This window comes from Eptatretus burgeri, chromosome 1 (assembly GCF_056783735.1).
Source record: "Eptatretus burgeri isolate ZD-2024b chromosome 1, Ebu_testis_v1, whole genome shotgun sequence".
NCBI lineage: Eukaryota > Metazoa > Chordata > Myxini > Myxiniformes > Myxinidae > Eptatretus > Eptatretus burgeri.
The window spans coordinates 86435623-86452460 of record NC_140961.1 but is presented as its reverse complement, the minus strand read 5'-3'; the positions used below and the strand labels follow the sequence as shown (position 1 = coordinate 86452460).

Here is a 16838-nt window from a genome sequence, read left to right as displayed (position 1 = left end):
CTGGCATGAAACAACACATCTTGACAACAGTTGCTTTTCTCCATTACTAAAATGATGACAGTTTGACAGACCTCATATTAGTCATCTGTGCAGTGATTCCTAATTGTGGCGTGACTTCTAAATGCTTTCATGCATCCTCTCATCGTGAAATGCATTTTCACTGAAAGGCTGCCATTTAAAAATCTTGACAATAAGACTGTGCACATCACGGCACACGATAACCTTGACGTGGTCATCAAATGAGCTTACTCATTGTCATGGACAACATTCCCACTTCGCCAGTAATAGCTTCAGTCATAAATCAGAATACAGTAAGAACTTGCTTACCCATGTTTGACCACCTCCATTTTTAGCTTCCATCCAATGCTGCCTGCAGGGAATCTGCTCAAAACAAGGCAGGAGCGCTGGCCGATGCGGCTTAACACATCCCAAGGCGGTTTCACACGGCTCACTAACCTGCACGTGAAAAACCTTTTAGCCCAGGATGACATTTGCCATTATTTGTGTGGTAGAAAAGGATTTTTAAAAGGCACAGCCAATTATCTACGTAATTTATTCTGGATGATACTGCGTGGATATAAAACACAAGAGAAATCCTTGTGTCTGGGAAAGCAATTCACGAAACCAATTTAACTGATAAGTAGGGGAAATAAATGTTTACATGTCCTCTTTTGTCCCCATTTTCCTGCTTGGAGAATGTTGTGTCTTTGTGTTCAAACCACGGCCGAATCTGAGCAAAGACTTTTAAAAAATGGTACTGCTGCTACCTTGCTTGATGTTCAGCATTTATGAGGATAGAGCACAGACAATCCCCATAGGTTAGCATTCATGCGGAGGAGGAAATTCCTCATTAGGAAATGCCCCACTGAGTGCGGTGATAAAAGCGGCACCATTGTTGTAACGTCGTTGGTACCCAGAGTGCCCCCGGAAGTGAGAGCACTTCGCCCAAGCTCAGTGGCCATGCTTGTCTCATCTAACGGTCATGTGTTGTGTCTCTTGCATTCGTCTGTATGCCCATGTGTGTGAGATATCTGTGGCAGCAACAATTCGAGCTTTAGATCCTGTAAAAAAAAACAAAAGAAAAAACCATATGTATTCTCTTTCTTTGCCTGAGTGCTAGCAGGATATCTTCGAGGTACGCACATTCGCCTCTAAGCTGTGGAGCCTGGGTTGAGCTGTATAGTCTTGACCCAGCTATAAGCTGTCATCTTGCTGCTTCACAGACAGGGTGATTCTTCATTGTGTGCACCGTCCATTGGATGGATAGGTTTCCTGTCTGCCTGCATTAACTGGTCGATGTTAAAGATTGTGTGGTGTCTTTCATGAAGAGTGGGTGAGCTGTCATCGACACCCTTAAAAAATGACATTCCTGCCTAAGCTCTCTTGCTTGCCATACTTGGCAAGTGTGGAGAGCATGCCGACACCTCCAATGGCAGTTGAGCAATATCTTCATCCTGCATTTTGCTGAAAGCAGACTGATGATAATGATGATGATGATTCCTACGTACATCCTGGTGTTGGCTTCATGGTGAGGGTGGTGGGCTTTGGATCCTCGGGTCTTGAGGTCGAATCCCGCTCAGCTGTTGAATTAATACCAGGTGGGTTTAACTCGGCCTGTCATCCTTCCGAGGTTGGCAAATGAGTGCCAGCATGCTGGTATACTGTGTCGGAGTGGCGACCCATCCAATATTGTGCCCAATAGCCAAGGAGACTGCTAAAGCAGCACCAACGGTCTGCACAGAGTATGGTCCAAATCTGCTCCTCTCCTCTCCCATGTTCCGCATGGTGGCAGCTCACCACTATCTCATGTCCTCTCCCTACCAACTCACAATATTTTATCCATCCTCTGCAGCTGCTCACTTTGTTCATATATATATATATATATATATATATATATATATATATATATATATATATATATATATATATATATATATATATATATATATATATTCATTGCCTAGCTGTCCTCTCTCCATAATTTTCAACACACCAATCGTCTATCCTTTGTTTATTCACTCAATATCAATATCAAATTCTCAATGCAAAAAAAAAAAATACTGAGATTCGAATTATAAATTAACAGTGGGTGATACTGACCTCAGAACAAGTCTTGAAGACCTTCACATGAAAGTCCCTTCCACGCTCTGGTCGTAGTTCTCTTAGGTCATGCCCCGCACAAAATACGGGTCCATTTGCTGAGGCAGGCATGACGGGGAAGAAAAAGGAAAAAAAGAATCAACGGCATAAGCTGACAGGTGGGAGAGTAAATGACACAAAGTTGCATTGGTCAAGGCAGGACAGGAATTTTGCAATACTGGATCAAGATGTAACATATCAAGGAATGTCAGCAGAAGCTGGACGGTTTTATTACCTGTCTGTTCTTTTTGGTTCATATAATTGCTTTTTTGCTATGGTTTTCATGATCCTTACATATCCACACTCTGTAATGAAGCCTCTAAAACTTCAATCATTTAGACGGTTGATTTGCCAGCATACGACTTCGTGGTAGACAGATCATGGAAGTACGAAATTTTCTCATGAGTCTAACATTAAGATTCACCTTTGAAAATTTGGAAACTTTGCTCAAAGTAGGTGTGACAGCTTGTCTTATGTTAATTCCAAAGAAAAATTTACTGTCATGCTCTGCACTTCGAGTCAAGCACAGTGAACAACATGGCAGCAGAACCAAGCATGCCATTCATATAAAGTTCATTGCTGTAATGACAATAGGTTAGCATCCTGTTGGTTGGAATTCAAATCCAACATCAAGTAGGAGTTCAATATTCAGATTCTAAACGCTAGAAACAAAGCCTGTCCAAAAGCATTGTGATACATTCAGATTGCCACCAAAAGCCTGACGAGCTTAATGTTGATACTCATGGAGCTGTCAAACAGGTGGGTCTGGTCAACACATGATGCCAGCCCACAATCTGTGGTCGACACTTTTATGCCTCTGGAAGGTTTGACAAATAGAACTGAAATGCTGCCCACATGAAGGGAGCAGGACCCCCATCCATTAAAGCGATGTGGCATTGTTACAGTATTTTCTCAAGAGGTGGAGGGTTTTTGGGGTAACTCATGTCAGATTGACTGGACGACATCCACATACTGACCTGTCTGACCAAACTACAATCTCTTGGTCATAACAAACCGTGAAACCGTCATCAGCACTCCTGATAAGAAAACACTGCAAATCCTGCGATTCAATGAAACATTTGTGAATTAAACTTCACCTTTCTGCAATGCAACTGATTAACTGTTTCAAGAGAACGTTTTACCCATGTCAGAAATGCATGTTTTCCATACCACGTTATTCAAAATAGATTATTAAATTGTCATTTTAACAACCTCTCAAATATATATATATATATATATATATATATATATATATATATATATATATATATATATATATATATATATATATATATATATATATATATATATATATATATATATATATTCAAGATTTGAAACTGCTGATTCTTTGTTCTGATACATAAACTCATCATGGTTGTATTTTGGGGTTCTTTCTTCAATTTCATAATATTCACACATGCTGAACATGGAATGTGTCCCGATGAAGCATTTTTCCCGCACAATGCAATCACAGGAATACGCTTTGCTGCATGTCCCGGCAACTTGAATGGCGAATGCATTTTCAAAATATCACATTCACGTGGATTTCAAATCGGGTAAGGTTGTGTGATCGATTGTGTTATTTTAGAGTGTACACATGTTGGTGGTGTAATTCCTTTCTGGAAAGTGCATAGCTTCCCCAGAACACCCCCATTTGAATGTTAATGGGCACACCTTAAAAGCTTAAATGGCGAAGTTCTTTATCTGAGAAAGAACTCATCAAATCAATTTCCCTTTTTGTTTATTGAGTTAAGTATTGTACACATTTGTTACATTTTGACAGTCATAAAAAGAATTCCCATAGTTCATTTTATAAAGAACAGTCTCCATTGAAATGCTTTCTGTAATATGTACAGCCCTCCAAATGCAACCACTCCAACCATATACTTTCTCCAATACTCCATCTTTGTTCCATTCCCTCATCCAAATCTCATCCTAATTTGAGGGTATTCATAAAGTACTCTGAATAAGATCAAGGGTCATCTCTTTCTCTCAGCGCTCCATCTAAATACAATTATGATTATTTTTATTATTATTATTTTCATTATAATTGTCAGTCCAAGAGAGTTCATATATATATATATATATATATATATATATATATATATATATATATATATATATATATATATATATATAATTCCAGCTGTGTGTGTCTGTGTCTGTGTCTGTTTCTGTGTGTGTGTGTGTGTGTGTGTGTGTGTGTGTGTGTGTGTGTGTGTGTGTGTGTGTGTGTGTGTGTGTGACCGCTGTTTTCTCGACAACCTCTGGTCCGATCTAATTGAAACGTGCCAGGTATATTGCTGGGGACCTGAGAATGTGCCTATTTCAAGGTTTGATATTAATCGGACTAGTGCTTCCCAAGTTATGGCAATTTATTTACCAAACCAATGGGAAGACACATTGTTGCGTGGGCGTGGCCGATGGGGAAGGGAAGCACAGCCACGTTCCCCATTATGGGTTACAACGTCCGGGCTTCCGGAGAGTGATGACTTCGTGTATTCTAATAATTTCTCGATTTCTTATGCGCATTTATAGATAAACAGAATGGCCCAAGTTATAATCATTTTCATATTGGACGGTGTATAAATTTCGGGAACATCAGAGTGCTGGTATGCTCCGAACCAGGAAGTAAATTTTTTCTCTCTCTTCTCTTCTCTTTTTGTTTTTCCTTGCCACGACATTGTGAAAACGTAAAATACGTTGGCGCTAATTGAATAATTGGGTATTAAAAATAAATGGCGAATCATCGTAACTGCGAATAATATCGAACTTCCGGGTCACGCACGTACGGGTACGTGAGAGCGAAGAAACGGCCTGTGTGGTTTATTTATTTATTATTATTATTATTATTATTATTATTATTATTATTATTTTTTTTTTTTTTTTTTTTACGTGCACGTACTAGTATATATAATTCCAGCAATCTCTGTGTGTGCGTGTCTGTCTGTCTGTATGCGACCGCCGTTTCTCGACGACCGAAGGTCCGATCTGATTGAAACTTGCCAGGAATATTGCTGGGGACCCACGGATTTGCCTTTTCGAGGTTTGATATCAATCGGACGAGCGGTTCCAAAGTTACGGTTATTTATCTGTCGAACAATGACAATACACGATGCTATGACGTCACGAATGATGTCACAATTAATGTTTATTGATTTATTTTTCCAGGATTGACGTCACAATTCTTCTTCTTCGTTTGGTATGACGTAACAATCGACGCTGCGGACTGGAGTATGTGCCTTTTCAAGGTTTGATATTAATCGGACAAGCGGTGCCCAAGTTATGGCCATTTATTTACCAAACCAATGACAGGACACGGTGCTATGACATCACAAATGACGTCACAATTAGTTTATTTCTTTATTTATTTGTTTTTGGTTTTTTGTGAATACATTTACAGGGAGAGGAGGGAGAGAGGAGGGGGGAGAGAGGGCGGCAAGAGAGGGGGCGAGAGAGGGGGGCGAGAGAGGGGAGGGATAGAGGGGGTGAGAGAAAGGTGGCATCTCAATTTGAGAGATGAGGGGATGAGAGAGGGGGTGAGAGGGTGGGTGAGAGAGAGGGGGCGTCACAATTCAAGAGAGGGGGAGAGAGGAGGGTCGAGAGAGGGGGTGAGAGTGGGGGTGAGAGAAAGGGGATGTCACAATTCAAGAGAGGGGAGAGAGGAGAGGGCGAGAGAGGGTGTGAGAGTGGGGGCGAGAGAGAGAGGGGCGAGAGAGAGGAGGGGAGAGGGGGCAAGAGAGGGGCAAGAGAGGATGGGTGAGAGAGAGGGGCATCACAATTCAAGAGAGGGGTGAGAGGGGGCGAGAGAGAGAGGGGGAGAGAGGGGGGACAGAGGAGAGAGGAGGGGGAGAGAGGGGGGTGAGAGGGGGCGAGAGATTGAGGGGGGAGAGAGGGGGACAGAGGAGGGGGAGAGAGGAGGGGGGAGAGAGGAGGGGGAGAGAGGGGTGCGAGAGAGAGAGAGGGGTGCGAGAGAGAGGGGGGATGAGAGTGGGGGGGGGCGAGAGTAGGCGAGAGAGGGGACGAGAGAGGGCTGCACATGCTGGCACTCACCTACGGGCACGCACCTACGAGCCCACCCCTACGGGCCCGTACTGGTATATATAATTTCAGCAATCTCTGTGTGTCTATCTGTCTGTCTGTCTGTCTGTCTGTCTGTCTGCGACTGCTGTTTCTCGACAACCACTGGTCCGATCTAATTGAAACTTGTCAGTTATATTGCTGGGCCCTGTCCATGTGCCTTTTCAAGGTTTTATATTAATCAGACAAATGGTTCCCAAGTTATGGCCATTTATTTACCAAACCAATGACAAGACACGGTGCTATGACATCACAATTGACGTCACAATTCTTTTTTCCCCCTTTTTTATCACGTACAGGCACGTACGTACGGGCACATACAAGTCTATCTATAATTCCAGCAATCTGTGTGTGTGTCTGTCTGTCTATCCGCGACCGTTGTTTCTCGACAATCACTGGACCGATGTAATTGAAACTTGCCAGGTATATTTCTTGGGCCCTGAGTATGTGCCTTTTCAAGGTTTGATATTAATCGGGAAAGTGGTTCCCAAGTTATGGCCATTTATTTACCAAACCAATGACAGAACACTGTGCTATGACATCACAATTTACGTCACAATTCTTCTTCTTTTAAAAAAAAAAATTTGCACGTACGGCCACGCACGTACGGGCACGCACGTTCGGGCACGCACGTATGCCACACACGTACGGGCACGAATGTACGGGCCCGCACTATTATATATAATTTTTTATATATATATATATATATATATATATATATATATATATATATATATATATATATAATATATATATATATATATATATATATATATATATATATATATATATATATATATATATATATATATATATATATATATATATATATATATATATATATATATATATATATATATATATATATATATATATATATATATATATATATATATATATATATATATATATATATATATATATATATATATATATATATATATATATATATATATATATATATATATATATATATATATATATATATATATATATATATATATATATATATATATATATATATATATATATATATATATATATATATATATATATATATATATATATATATATATATATATATATATATATAATCTGAAAATGCCTCAGAGTACTATGCACCATCAGAAAGGCAAATGAAGGATGCACTTTCATCCATCATTAAGAGTGGGCTTCACCAAGATTGCCCTGCATCTCCACGAGCTTTTTTTTCAGGTTTGAAATTGGCATATATTGGCATAAGGCTGAGCCCCAAGGTATGCTCCAAACACCAGCTAACTCTCTTCACATCCCTACCACAGATAGGATGGTAGGCCCTCAGTGTTTTATCGTCTAACTTTTAGCCTCACCCCTCCATCATCATCCCTCAATCCGCCCTCAGGCAGATGCATATTCTTCCAGGTTCCAACAGCTGATTACCCTCCCCAAATCTAAGCTAAACGTTCACCTCCATGCCATCATTCCTTTATTCTCTCATCTGACGAACCTGTAGATCCCTGCTTCGGTTTTATGTGATCTTCTATCCAGTCCGACAAAAGTGCTGCCCATCATTACCTCTCATGCTTTCCCCAACACCGACCCCTGCAGCCTGCTCTTTTCTACTCCCAAGAACCATCCTTTCACCCTTTTCCTTTCTGCCAGGCATATTCGATGTCTTTGCGTCCCTGTTCCTCTTTCCTCCTCCGTCATTCTGTGAACCCACTCCCCTGTTGTTTTGCTCTACCATAAGCCTACGTTTTTGTATACGTAGTCTGGTCATCAGCAAGCAGTCTGTCTTGGGTATTTCAATCGTGGAAAATTATTTGTTGTCATGGTTCCATAAACTGGAATACTGTATTCTGTAAATAAATAAATAAAATATGAAAAAAAGAATTTCTCTTGCATTATGCATGCAAGGGCTTAATAATCATGTTCATTATGTAATAATTAGTTTCAAGCTGGATTCCCCATGGAGAGAGCTCTTTTAACATCTGGCTAAAAATATAAAATACTTTTTCATCTCAGGAACTCAGGGGAACATGTCACATAGTAAACCGTTAATTCAGAGGGGAAGTCAAATGAGGGCAGGAAGGAAGGAAGATATTAGTATGAGTAAAGAGTCAGCTTAGGTTGGATGGAGGAAAATAATGAAAAAAGTTTATGAAGTTTAAAAATGCTCGGCATACTTCTAGGAGGAATAGTGTGCTGAAGAAGGGTCATATACTGAGTGGAGCCACATAACACAAGATACAGATAATGAGGAGAGATAGACATGCGCTGTTTCAATTCTTAGCAAATAAGTCAATCAAACTTTGTAATTCATCAGTCCACAGATGACAGGTTGAACCAGGGTTGACGTCTTTTATTTCTGGCAGGGTGGGGAGGAATGGCTGAACCACCCTGGCCCAATGAACCTGCTCTCTGCTCTCTGACAGAGAGCAGGATTATTGGGCCAGGGTGGTTCAGTGATAAAGTTTGAATACAACTTAAATTGATAACATATCCATCCTTTATTCATAAAGACAGATTCTTCCTAATATTTTGGAACAGATGAATTGTAGGTTGTTGGGACTGTTGACGTTTTAGTTTCGTTACCAGATTCAGCAGTGGTGTTGTGGTTACATCCGCTCTGAGTTGGGGAGTTTGGTGGTTAGAACCCCTCCCGAGTCATACCAAAGACTTTACAAATGGTATGTGCTGCTTCTTTGCTTGATGCTCAATATTTAAACAGGCTATATCATGGATGAATCTCGTAAGTTGGTATCCCATGAGCTTAGTTAGTGAGAGATTCCTCCGTTATGGCCCACTGACTGCAGAAGAAATTCCATGCCATAAGATTGTGGTGCCAGAATCCAGAGCGCTCCCAGAATCCATAGCCTGTTCTTGCCTGATGTTTTGTCCTGTCTGTTGTCTAATTTCTGTGTCTGCTGGTGTGTGCGTGATTTGTGTCAACAGAGTTGAGAGTCAGCTAAGTCCAAAAAGTATGTATTTCAAAGAAAGGGATGAGCAACTTGCTTGATTTTGTTGTTGTTGCAGTTGCAGTTGTAGTTATTGTTGTTGTTTGGAAGAACACATCTGTTCAGAGTATTTCTGTGTGACTGTACACGTCAAACAGTGTATTTCCTTGTCAAATTGCTACCTTCACTGCTCATCCTCCCCAGGGAAAGTCTCATGTGTTAGACTGTAAATAAATTTTTTGTATGTACTTTCGGTTTTAGCCCAAGTTCTCAAGGCCGAATTGTGTGAAAATACAGATGGTTCGCCCGTCATTTTGATGGACTTTTCTGCTCGTAATATAATAATTAGCTCCCTTACAAGGAACTTCAATGCAAATGGAGGCCATCAGCCCATCAAAGCCCGCATTAGTATTGCCAACTTGTGGTTGTTTGTCCATATAGCATGTTTGTCCAAAAAAACTCTTAATCTAAAGCAAGGAAGTAGGATGTACCATTTTAAAAGTGTTTGGTATACCTTGGTTGGGGTTCGAACCACTGACCTTCCAAACCCAGAGCAGAAGCTCGAGCTCTACGCTTCTGAGTCTGGTTAAACAATGATTAAATGCAGCATGATTTGCAGAATTTGCAACAGTTTACAACAGCAGTACAAGGATTCATATCAAAATTGCTTTGCTGTTATAGAGCAGTTATTAGATGGTGAGATGATGAAGAACAAGCAAACCATGAATGGTTGTTCAGAGTACTTTCCGTCATTCCAACTGCTTTTATTTATTTATTTTTGCTTTATTTAAAATTTACGATCAGGAAAGAACCCCAACAATAGTGGGGCAGGGAGGTAACAAACGGGAATGAACGAACAGGTAAAGAGGAAGGGGTCGAAATGCAGCAACAGGCCCAAACGAGACCCACAATAAGGACACATGAACCCACCACAAAACACAGGTGAAGGTAATCAACTTCACACCAAAACATATTGCAATAAGTACTTAACACCAACAGATATCAAAACCGTTAAACAAGACAAATCCACAGCAGGTATACTCAGCTTTCGAAAACGGTTTTTCAGTTTAATGCATGTGCTGAAAATCGAGATGGTGGCAAGTGGAATAATAATGTGTGGAACAGCGAGTAATTATTAAATTTCTGGTCAACAAAAACATCCAGCTTATTGCAAGTCACAGATGAATGGATGCATGGTTTGGTGATTATTGCATGTCATGGACATCCATATTAAAGAGCACCTTGAGGGCAAGAAGGTTTTGACAAACGAGGTTATTAAGAAATATGTCTGACAAAGGCTAAGTCCATACCCAGAAGAAATGTACAATGAAGGAATACAAAATCGAATATTCCAATGGAACAAATGTGTGTCCAAAGATGGACACGACCTTGAAAAGTAATTCGAGCCTAATTTTTTTTGCATCTGCAGACATATCAAATATGAGTATAAACAACATCGTCATACATGGAGGTAGAAGGGAAGGTTGGGTTGAGATTCGACGAAACTGCATATGTGTAGCACACTGGAGACACCTTGCTTTGAATCATCTTGCACAAATTTAAGACTTGAGAGTTCAAAAGAAAACCATAAGCTAGACTACCTAATGACAGTCCACTGGAGGAAAAAGGTCTCCCTTATCTCATGTCGTGTGGTCTTTGGGAAACTCACTACACCTCCAAAGTGTGGGTTGGAGAGGGTGACAGCTATGAGAATCAATCCCACACCAGCCATTGAAGAAATGTCTTCATAACTAATTGACCAAACATAAAAAGCTCTCACAAATATTGAGCATCCAGATGTTAGTCAAAATAAAACGCAAGCAAGAATGAGAATGAGAGTGAAATGGATGAAAAATCTGTTAAATGTGCTGCACTTAAATTACATCTACAAGAATAAGTGTGTGTGTGTGTGTGTGTGTTTGTGTGTGTGTGTGTGTGTGTGTGTGTGTGTGTGTGTGTGTGTTTGTGTGTGTGTGTGTGTGTGTGTGTGTGTGTGTGTGTGTGTGTGTGTGTGTGTGTGTGTGTGTGTGTGTGTGTTTCCTCCATCATGCCAAATCCATGAAACCTAGCAGCTTGAAACTTTGCATGCATACGAAGAAAACTCCAAGGAGGTGCATGAATGAAAATTGGGTGTTTTGGTTAATTAAAACACCCCTTTGGAAAATAATTAACAGCCTTATTTAATTACACCTTTATCAGGTGATCCTCGGCCACCTCTCTGTCTGGGGGTCTGAAGGCATTTCCTGGGTTATCTCACTGGGGTCTGAAGCCGCCATGTTTTTTGGCCTGCTCAACCTTACCTTGACTTGGTACAGGCTGCAACGATTTCTTCATGCCAAAGTCTTTTTTTCACTTTTCCCACTCGTATTATGGAATGCCTGTTCATCAACCCATCAAATCACTGGGTACATTGCAATGGTTATAAACGTCCATACACACCAGCGTTCATGGCTTTATTTCATTTCCACCCATGTAATAACCTCGAGAATCTCTTAAACTTAGCCAAATTACAAAATTTGAGCTCCTGATTTGAACTCAGCAGCAGTTCTGATGTACATTTGTCCAATTCGGACAATGCTTGGGCATTTCCGCGGCATAGTTTTATCGATGGCAATTGGTAATCGCTTGCCAAGCCAGGCATTGTGTTGGAGTGCTTTCTCGAGTGCTTAAGCCACTTACCAAGTGCCCTCCAGTCGATAGCGGTGCAGTTCGTGCCCAAATCAGGATGTGCAGTCGAAAGTTACTGCAATATTGAGGTACGTATACAGCACACATTGACGTGGTACATATGGATAGATTTGGATCTGCAGGGACTCTCCGCAGGTGTGTGGCCATGCCATGCCTGTTGTGGGTGCCATGGTGGAAAAGTTTCATCCCATATCTTATTGAAGTTTTTTCAGGTTTTCCTTTGTCCTCGTAACTGTTTTGAAAGCATTTGGTTATCGGATTTGCTTTACAAAGGTTACATGTTTCTCTTTGTGAGTTTGAAAGCAAAATATATGAGACAATAACTGATTTCCCAGCCGTTTGCCATATTAACATGTTTACTTCATAACCAATCCAATTTTTTTTCCACCAGTCACACACTGCTGTTTATATAGATTAATGTTTGTGCACATCTCCCTGAAACGTCAATAGAAAAATGCAACGTTATTTTTCGGTGGAAGCGACTCAATGTTTTTGGGTTGTATACCATACGTACTGTAGTCAGTATTCACAATGACTCCAATCTGCCGATTCCCGAAAATTGCCAATGTCAGCTGTGTGTGTGTGTGTGTGTGTGTGTGTGTGTGTGTGTGTGTGTGTGTGTGTGTGTGTGTGTGTGTGTGTGTGTGTGTGTGTGTGTGTGTGTGTGTGTGTTTCATAAAGCATAACATATTCTGTCTACTAACTCTCTGACCCCCACCTTTCTCTCTCTTTATCCCATCCTTGATTTTACCCCCTCCCAATACAGTGCAGCACCATTCTCCCCCACCTCTCTCATGCTCCCCTCCCCCCAGATGTATCCAGACAGTGGTTATGTCCGGGCAGTGTTTGTCTTCAGACATGTCTGGATGGTTTTTGTGTCCAGACGCATCCAGTCAACGTTTGTCTCCAGACTCGTTTGGGTGGTGCTTGTCTCCGGACGCATCCGGGCGGTGTTTATGTCCAGATGGGTGTTTGTCTCCAGATGTGTCCAAGCAGTGTTTGTCTCTGGAGAGTCTAGCTCCAGTTGCGTCCGAGTGGTGTTTGTCTCAGGGCGGTGTTTATCTTTGGACATGTCCGGGCGGTGTTTGTCTCTGGGTGGAATTTATAGTATGCCTGGTAGAAAATGGATTTCAGAAAATATTTTGCTTCCATCTTCACTGTTATTCTACACAGGAGCATGTTGATTAGACAGTATGAACCGTAATTAGCCTGGTGTTGGCGCAGTGGTTAGGGCAGCGGCTTGGGATCCAAAAGGTCCTGAGTTCAAGCCCCGTTGGGCCACTGAATTAATACACCAGGGGGTTGACTCAGCCTGTCATCCTTCCGAGGTCGGCGAAATAAGTACCAGTATACCGGGCCGGTGTATACCCTGGTTGAAATAGGTGTACCATATCCCTGTGTCGTAAGAGGCGACCAGGGTTGCGTCAGGAAGGGCATCCGGCGTAAAACATGTGCCAAATCACTATGCGGATCATACGGATGATCCACTGTGGCGACCCCTAACGGGAGCAGCCGAAAGAAGAAGAAGTATGAATCGTAATTAACGCTCCACCGCACGTCTGTCTTCCCTTCCTCTCAACTCTCACTGCCCTCCCTTCCTCCACCCCTCCCCACTCACAATCCCTCCTCTCTCTTTTCCCCTTCCACCTCCTCACTCTCCCCCACTCCTCTCTCCCCCCCCTAACTCTTCCCATCAGCAAAGCGCAGGATGTTATTTGCTAGTCATTAATATTATTTGACTTTTTACCAACGCCACCGAAAGTGGACGGAAGTTATGTTTTCACTCCTGTCTGTCTGTGTGTTTGTTTCTCTTTCTGTTTGTTTGTCTGTAAGCAGGATGTCTCAAAAAGTTGGAGATGGATTTGGATGAAATTTGGTTCCCAGGTTGGGTGTGCGACAAGGACAAAGGACAAGGCGTTGGGAGGGTGTGGGCAGGAGGTGAAGATGGGAAGGGGCAGGATGGTGGGGAAAATGGGATAGTGTGGTATGGGGGGGGGAGAGTGGGGAACAAATGCAAGGAAAGATGGGGTGAGATAAGGCAAAGGTGGGAGGGAAGGAGATGAGGGGGAGATGGGAGGGGGCAGGGTGAGGGGGAAGATGGGAGTGGGGAGAATGAGGTGGAACCTGGTGGTAAATCTAAGAGGGGGAAGCATTGAGGAGGTGGGTTTTTGGGGAAATATTTAAGGGGGAGGGACCTTTCAAGAAGGTCTTGTTTTCCGATGAATCAAAATTTGAAATTTTCGGTTCATTACGCAGGGTTTTTGTACGCCGTCGAGTTGGTGAAAGGATGGTTCCTCAATGTGTGACACCAACTGTCAAACATGGAGGAGGAAGTGTGATGATCTGGGGTTCTTTTGCTGGATCCACAGTCGGAGACTTGCACAGAGTAACTGGTACACTGAACCAAAAGTGCTACCACAGCATTTTTCAGCACCATGCAATACCCTCTCGGGGATGAGGGGGATGTTTGCATTGTGTGGAGCAAGGGGGGAGCTGGGAGAGGGTGTGGTGAGTGGATAGCTTGTAAAGGGTGGTGGAGGGTGAAGCTTATACAGGGTGGGGAGGGTGAATCTTGGAGAGATGGGGGAGGATGAAGCTTGGAGAGGGTGGGGGTGAGAGGGTGGTGCAGGGGACATGAAGTGGAGGGATGCTGAAGAAGGCCACACATAGGAGCGGTGGTGTTGGAAGGACATGGGATTGTAGCCTGTAGGATATGTGGGGCAGGGTACGAACATGGAGGGGTTTGACACTATAATAATGTGAAGCAGATTTAGTTGTAGAGCACAGACAACCTCTGCAAACGACTTCTTAAGATACCCATATTTAATATTCTGAGATAAAGACCATGGGATGGGTGGAATGAGTTGTCTTTGAAGACATGGAGAAAATTATTCAGCCATTTAAAAGTAAGCAGAATTCAGTGCCGAAAGGAAGAGATTGGAGGAAGAACCCACAAACCATGAACAATCGACGTTTCTTTTTGACCTCTTCAACTTGCAAGAAGTGTTGTGCCTGAATCATATAACTACAGCCACCACCAAAAAAAATCACACTTGACACAACAGACTTTGTGGAGCAGTCATCCTGTACTCGGACGTGACAACTTAACTTAGATTAAGATATAGTATGAAAAAAAATTAAAAGGCTGGAAGAATAGCCGAGAGCTATCACATTCCCTTTCAGTTGTTTCGCTTGGGTTTGAATCTGCATTTAGAAACTGTCACCCTGTTGTTTCACATTCATAGCAATACATCAACATGTGATATGTCCATCGTAAGGAAGTTAAGCTACAATGTCTTTCATAAAGTAAAGGCGAGTTAAGGAAGTTTGAACTACAAAGCAAAGATCTCAACATATGCTCAGAAAGGCTACGTTTTGAGAATTGATTGAACAACGAGTAAATTAATACGACCTTGTGAGGAAACATCTGTGATCACAAGATATTAAAAGCTATAAGTAAAGGAGAAATGGAAGGAAAGTTAACAACTGTATAAGTCAAGATATTATAAGTGCTAAGGCAGAAACTACGAGTAAAATTACATTCTCCTTTCTCAGAACATTTTTAATGAAGTTTGGCTGCACTTTGGCCTGGTTCTAAATTATCTTGCTTCCCACTTATTCTTATATGCCACGCTCGCCCCCTTCCACCCTCAATACTATTCCCGTATTCCACCGGAAACATGCCTTTTATCATCATTGGAGCCATTCACTTAAATTTCCTCCCAGAGCTCACAACCCATGCTGCCGTCATTATATATACTCTACCGGTCATGAGTTTTAGAACACCCCCATTTTTCAGTTTTTTTTACTGAAATTTAAGCAGTTCAAGTCCAGTGAATAACCTGAAATGGTACAAAGCTAAGTGGTAAACTGCCAGAGGTTAATAAAAAAATTTAGGTTATCAAAAACTGAAAAATAATGTACATTTCCGAGTTGTCAAAAAGGCCCTTTTCAGGGAACAAGTAATGGTTTAGCAACTGCAGTTGTTCTGCAGCAATGGAAGTAAATTAAGCCTTGAAACTTGATGCAAACAATTCCTACAGGTGTCCTCAATTTTGTTGATTAGTTACATACCCTCTGTCTGTATAAAAGCAGTGTTGGAACAGACTGTGTTGCTGCACACTCTGAAGCATTACTTGGACAATATTGCACTGCAGGAAGTAGTATATTGTTATCATAATGGTGAGAAAAAGACAATTAACAAAGGAAGATAGGCAGACCATTATAACCCTTAAAAGTGGAAGTCTTTCCTTTCGAGAAATTTCAAAGATATCAAGGTGTCAGTGAGTACAGTTTCCTACACCATCAAAAGGCACTTGGAAACTGGAGGAAACTCTGACAGGAAGATGTCTGGCAGACAGAAAGCCACAACACAATCAGAAGACAAGTTTCTGAGAGTCAACAGCTTGTGTGATTGGCGGCTCACAGGACAGCAGCCTCAAGCACAGCTTAACACTGGTCGAAGTAAGGAAGTCTCAGTTTCAACTGTGAAGAGAATACTTCGAGCTGCAGGTTTGACAGGTCGAGTGGCATTAAGATAGCCATTGCTAAGATTGCCTGGGCCATGAAGCACCGCCAGTGGACTAGTGAAAAGTGGAAGAAGGTCTTGTTTACTGATGAATCAAAATTTGAAATCTTTGGTTCATTATGCAGGGTTTTTGGACTCAGTCGAGGAGGTGAAAGGATGGTTCCTCAATGTGTGACACCAACTGTCAAACATGGAGGAGGAAGTGTGATGATCTGGGGTTCTTTTGCTTGATCCACAGTCGGTGACTTGCACAGAGTGACTGGCACACTGAACCAAAAGGGCTACCACAGCATTTTGCAGCACCATGCAATACCCTCTGGTCTTCGCATAGTTGGTCAGGGGTTCATCCTACAGCAAGACAATGACCCAAAACATACCTCCCGGCTATGTCAGAACAAACTTAGAAGAAAACAACAAGATGATAGGCTTCAAATCATGGAATGGCCAGAACAGTCTCCAGACTT

The 16838-nt window shown here is 41.7% G+C and overlaps 1 protein-coding gene across 2 annotated transcripts in view; it reads right to left on the bottom strand.

Annotated features, from left to right (window-relative positions):
• ECHDC3 (enoyl-CoA hydratase domain containing 3) overlaps positions 1-16838 on the bottom strand; it is a 66390-nt gene that overhangs the window by 12427 nt on the left and 37125 nt on the right. For both annotated transcript variants that reach the window (XM_085890970.1, XM_085890972.1), the window contains exon 3: positions 2101-2198. In XM_085890970.1, coding sequence (XP_085747096.1) covers positions 2101-2198 — 98 coding nt within the window. The remainder of the gene's footprint in view (positions 1-2100; positions 2199-16838) is intronic.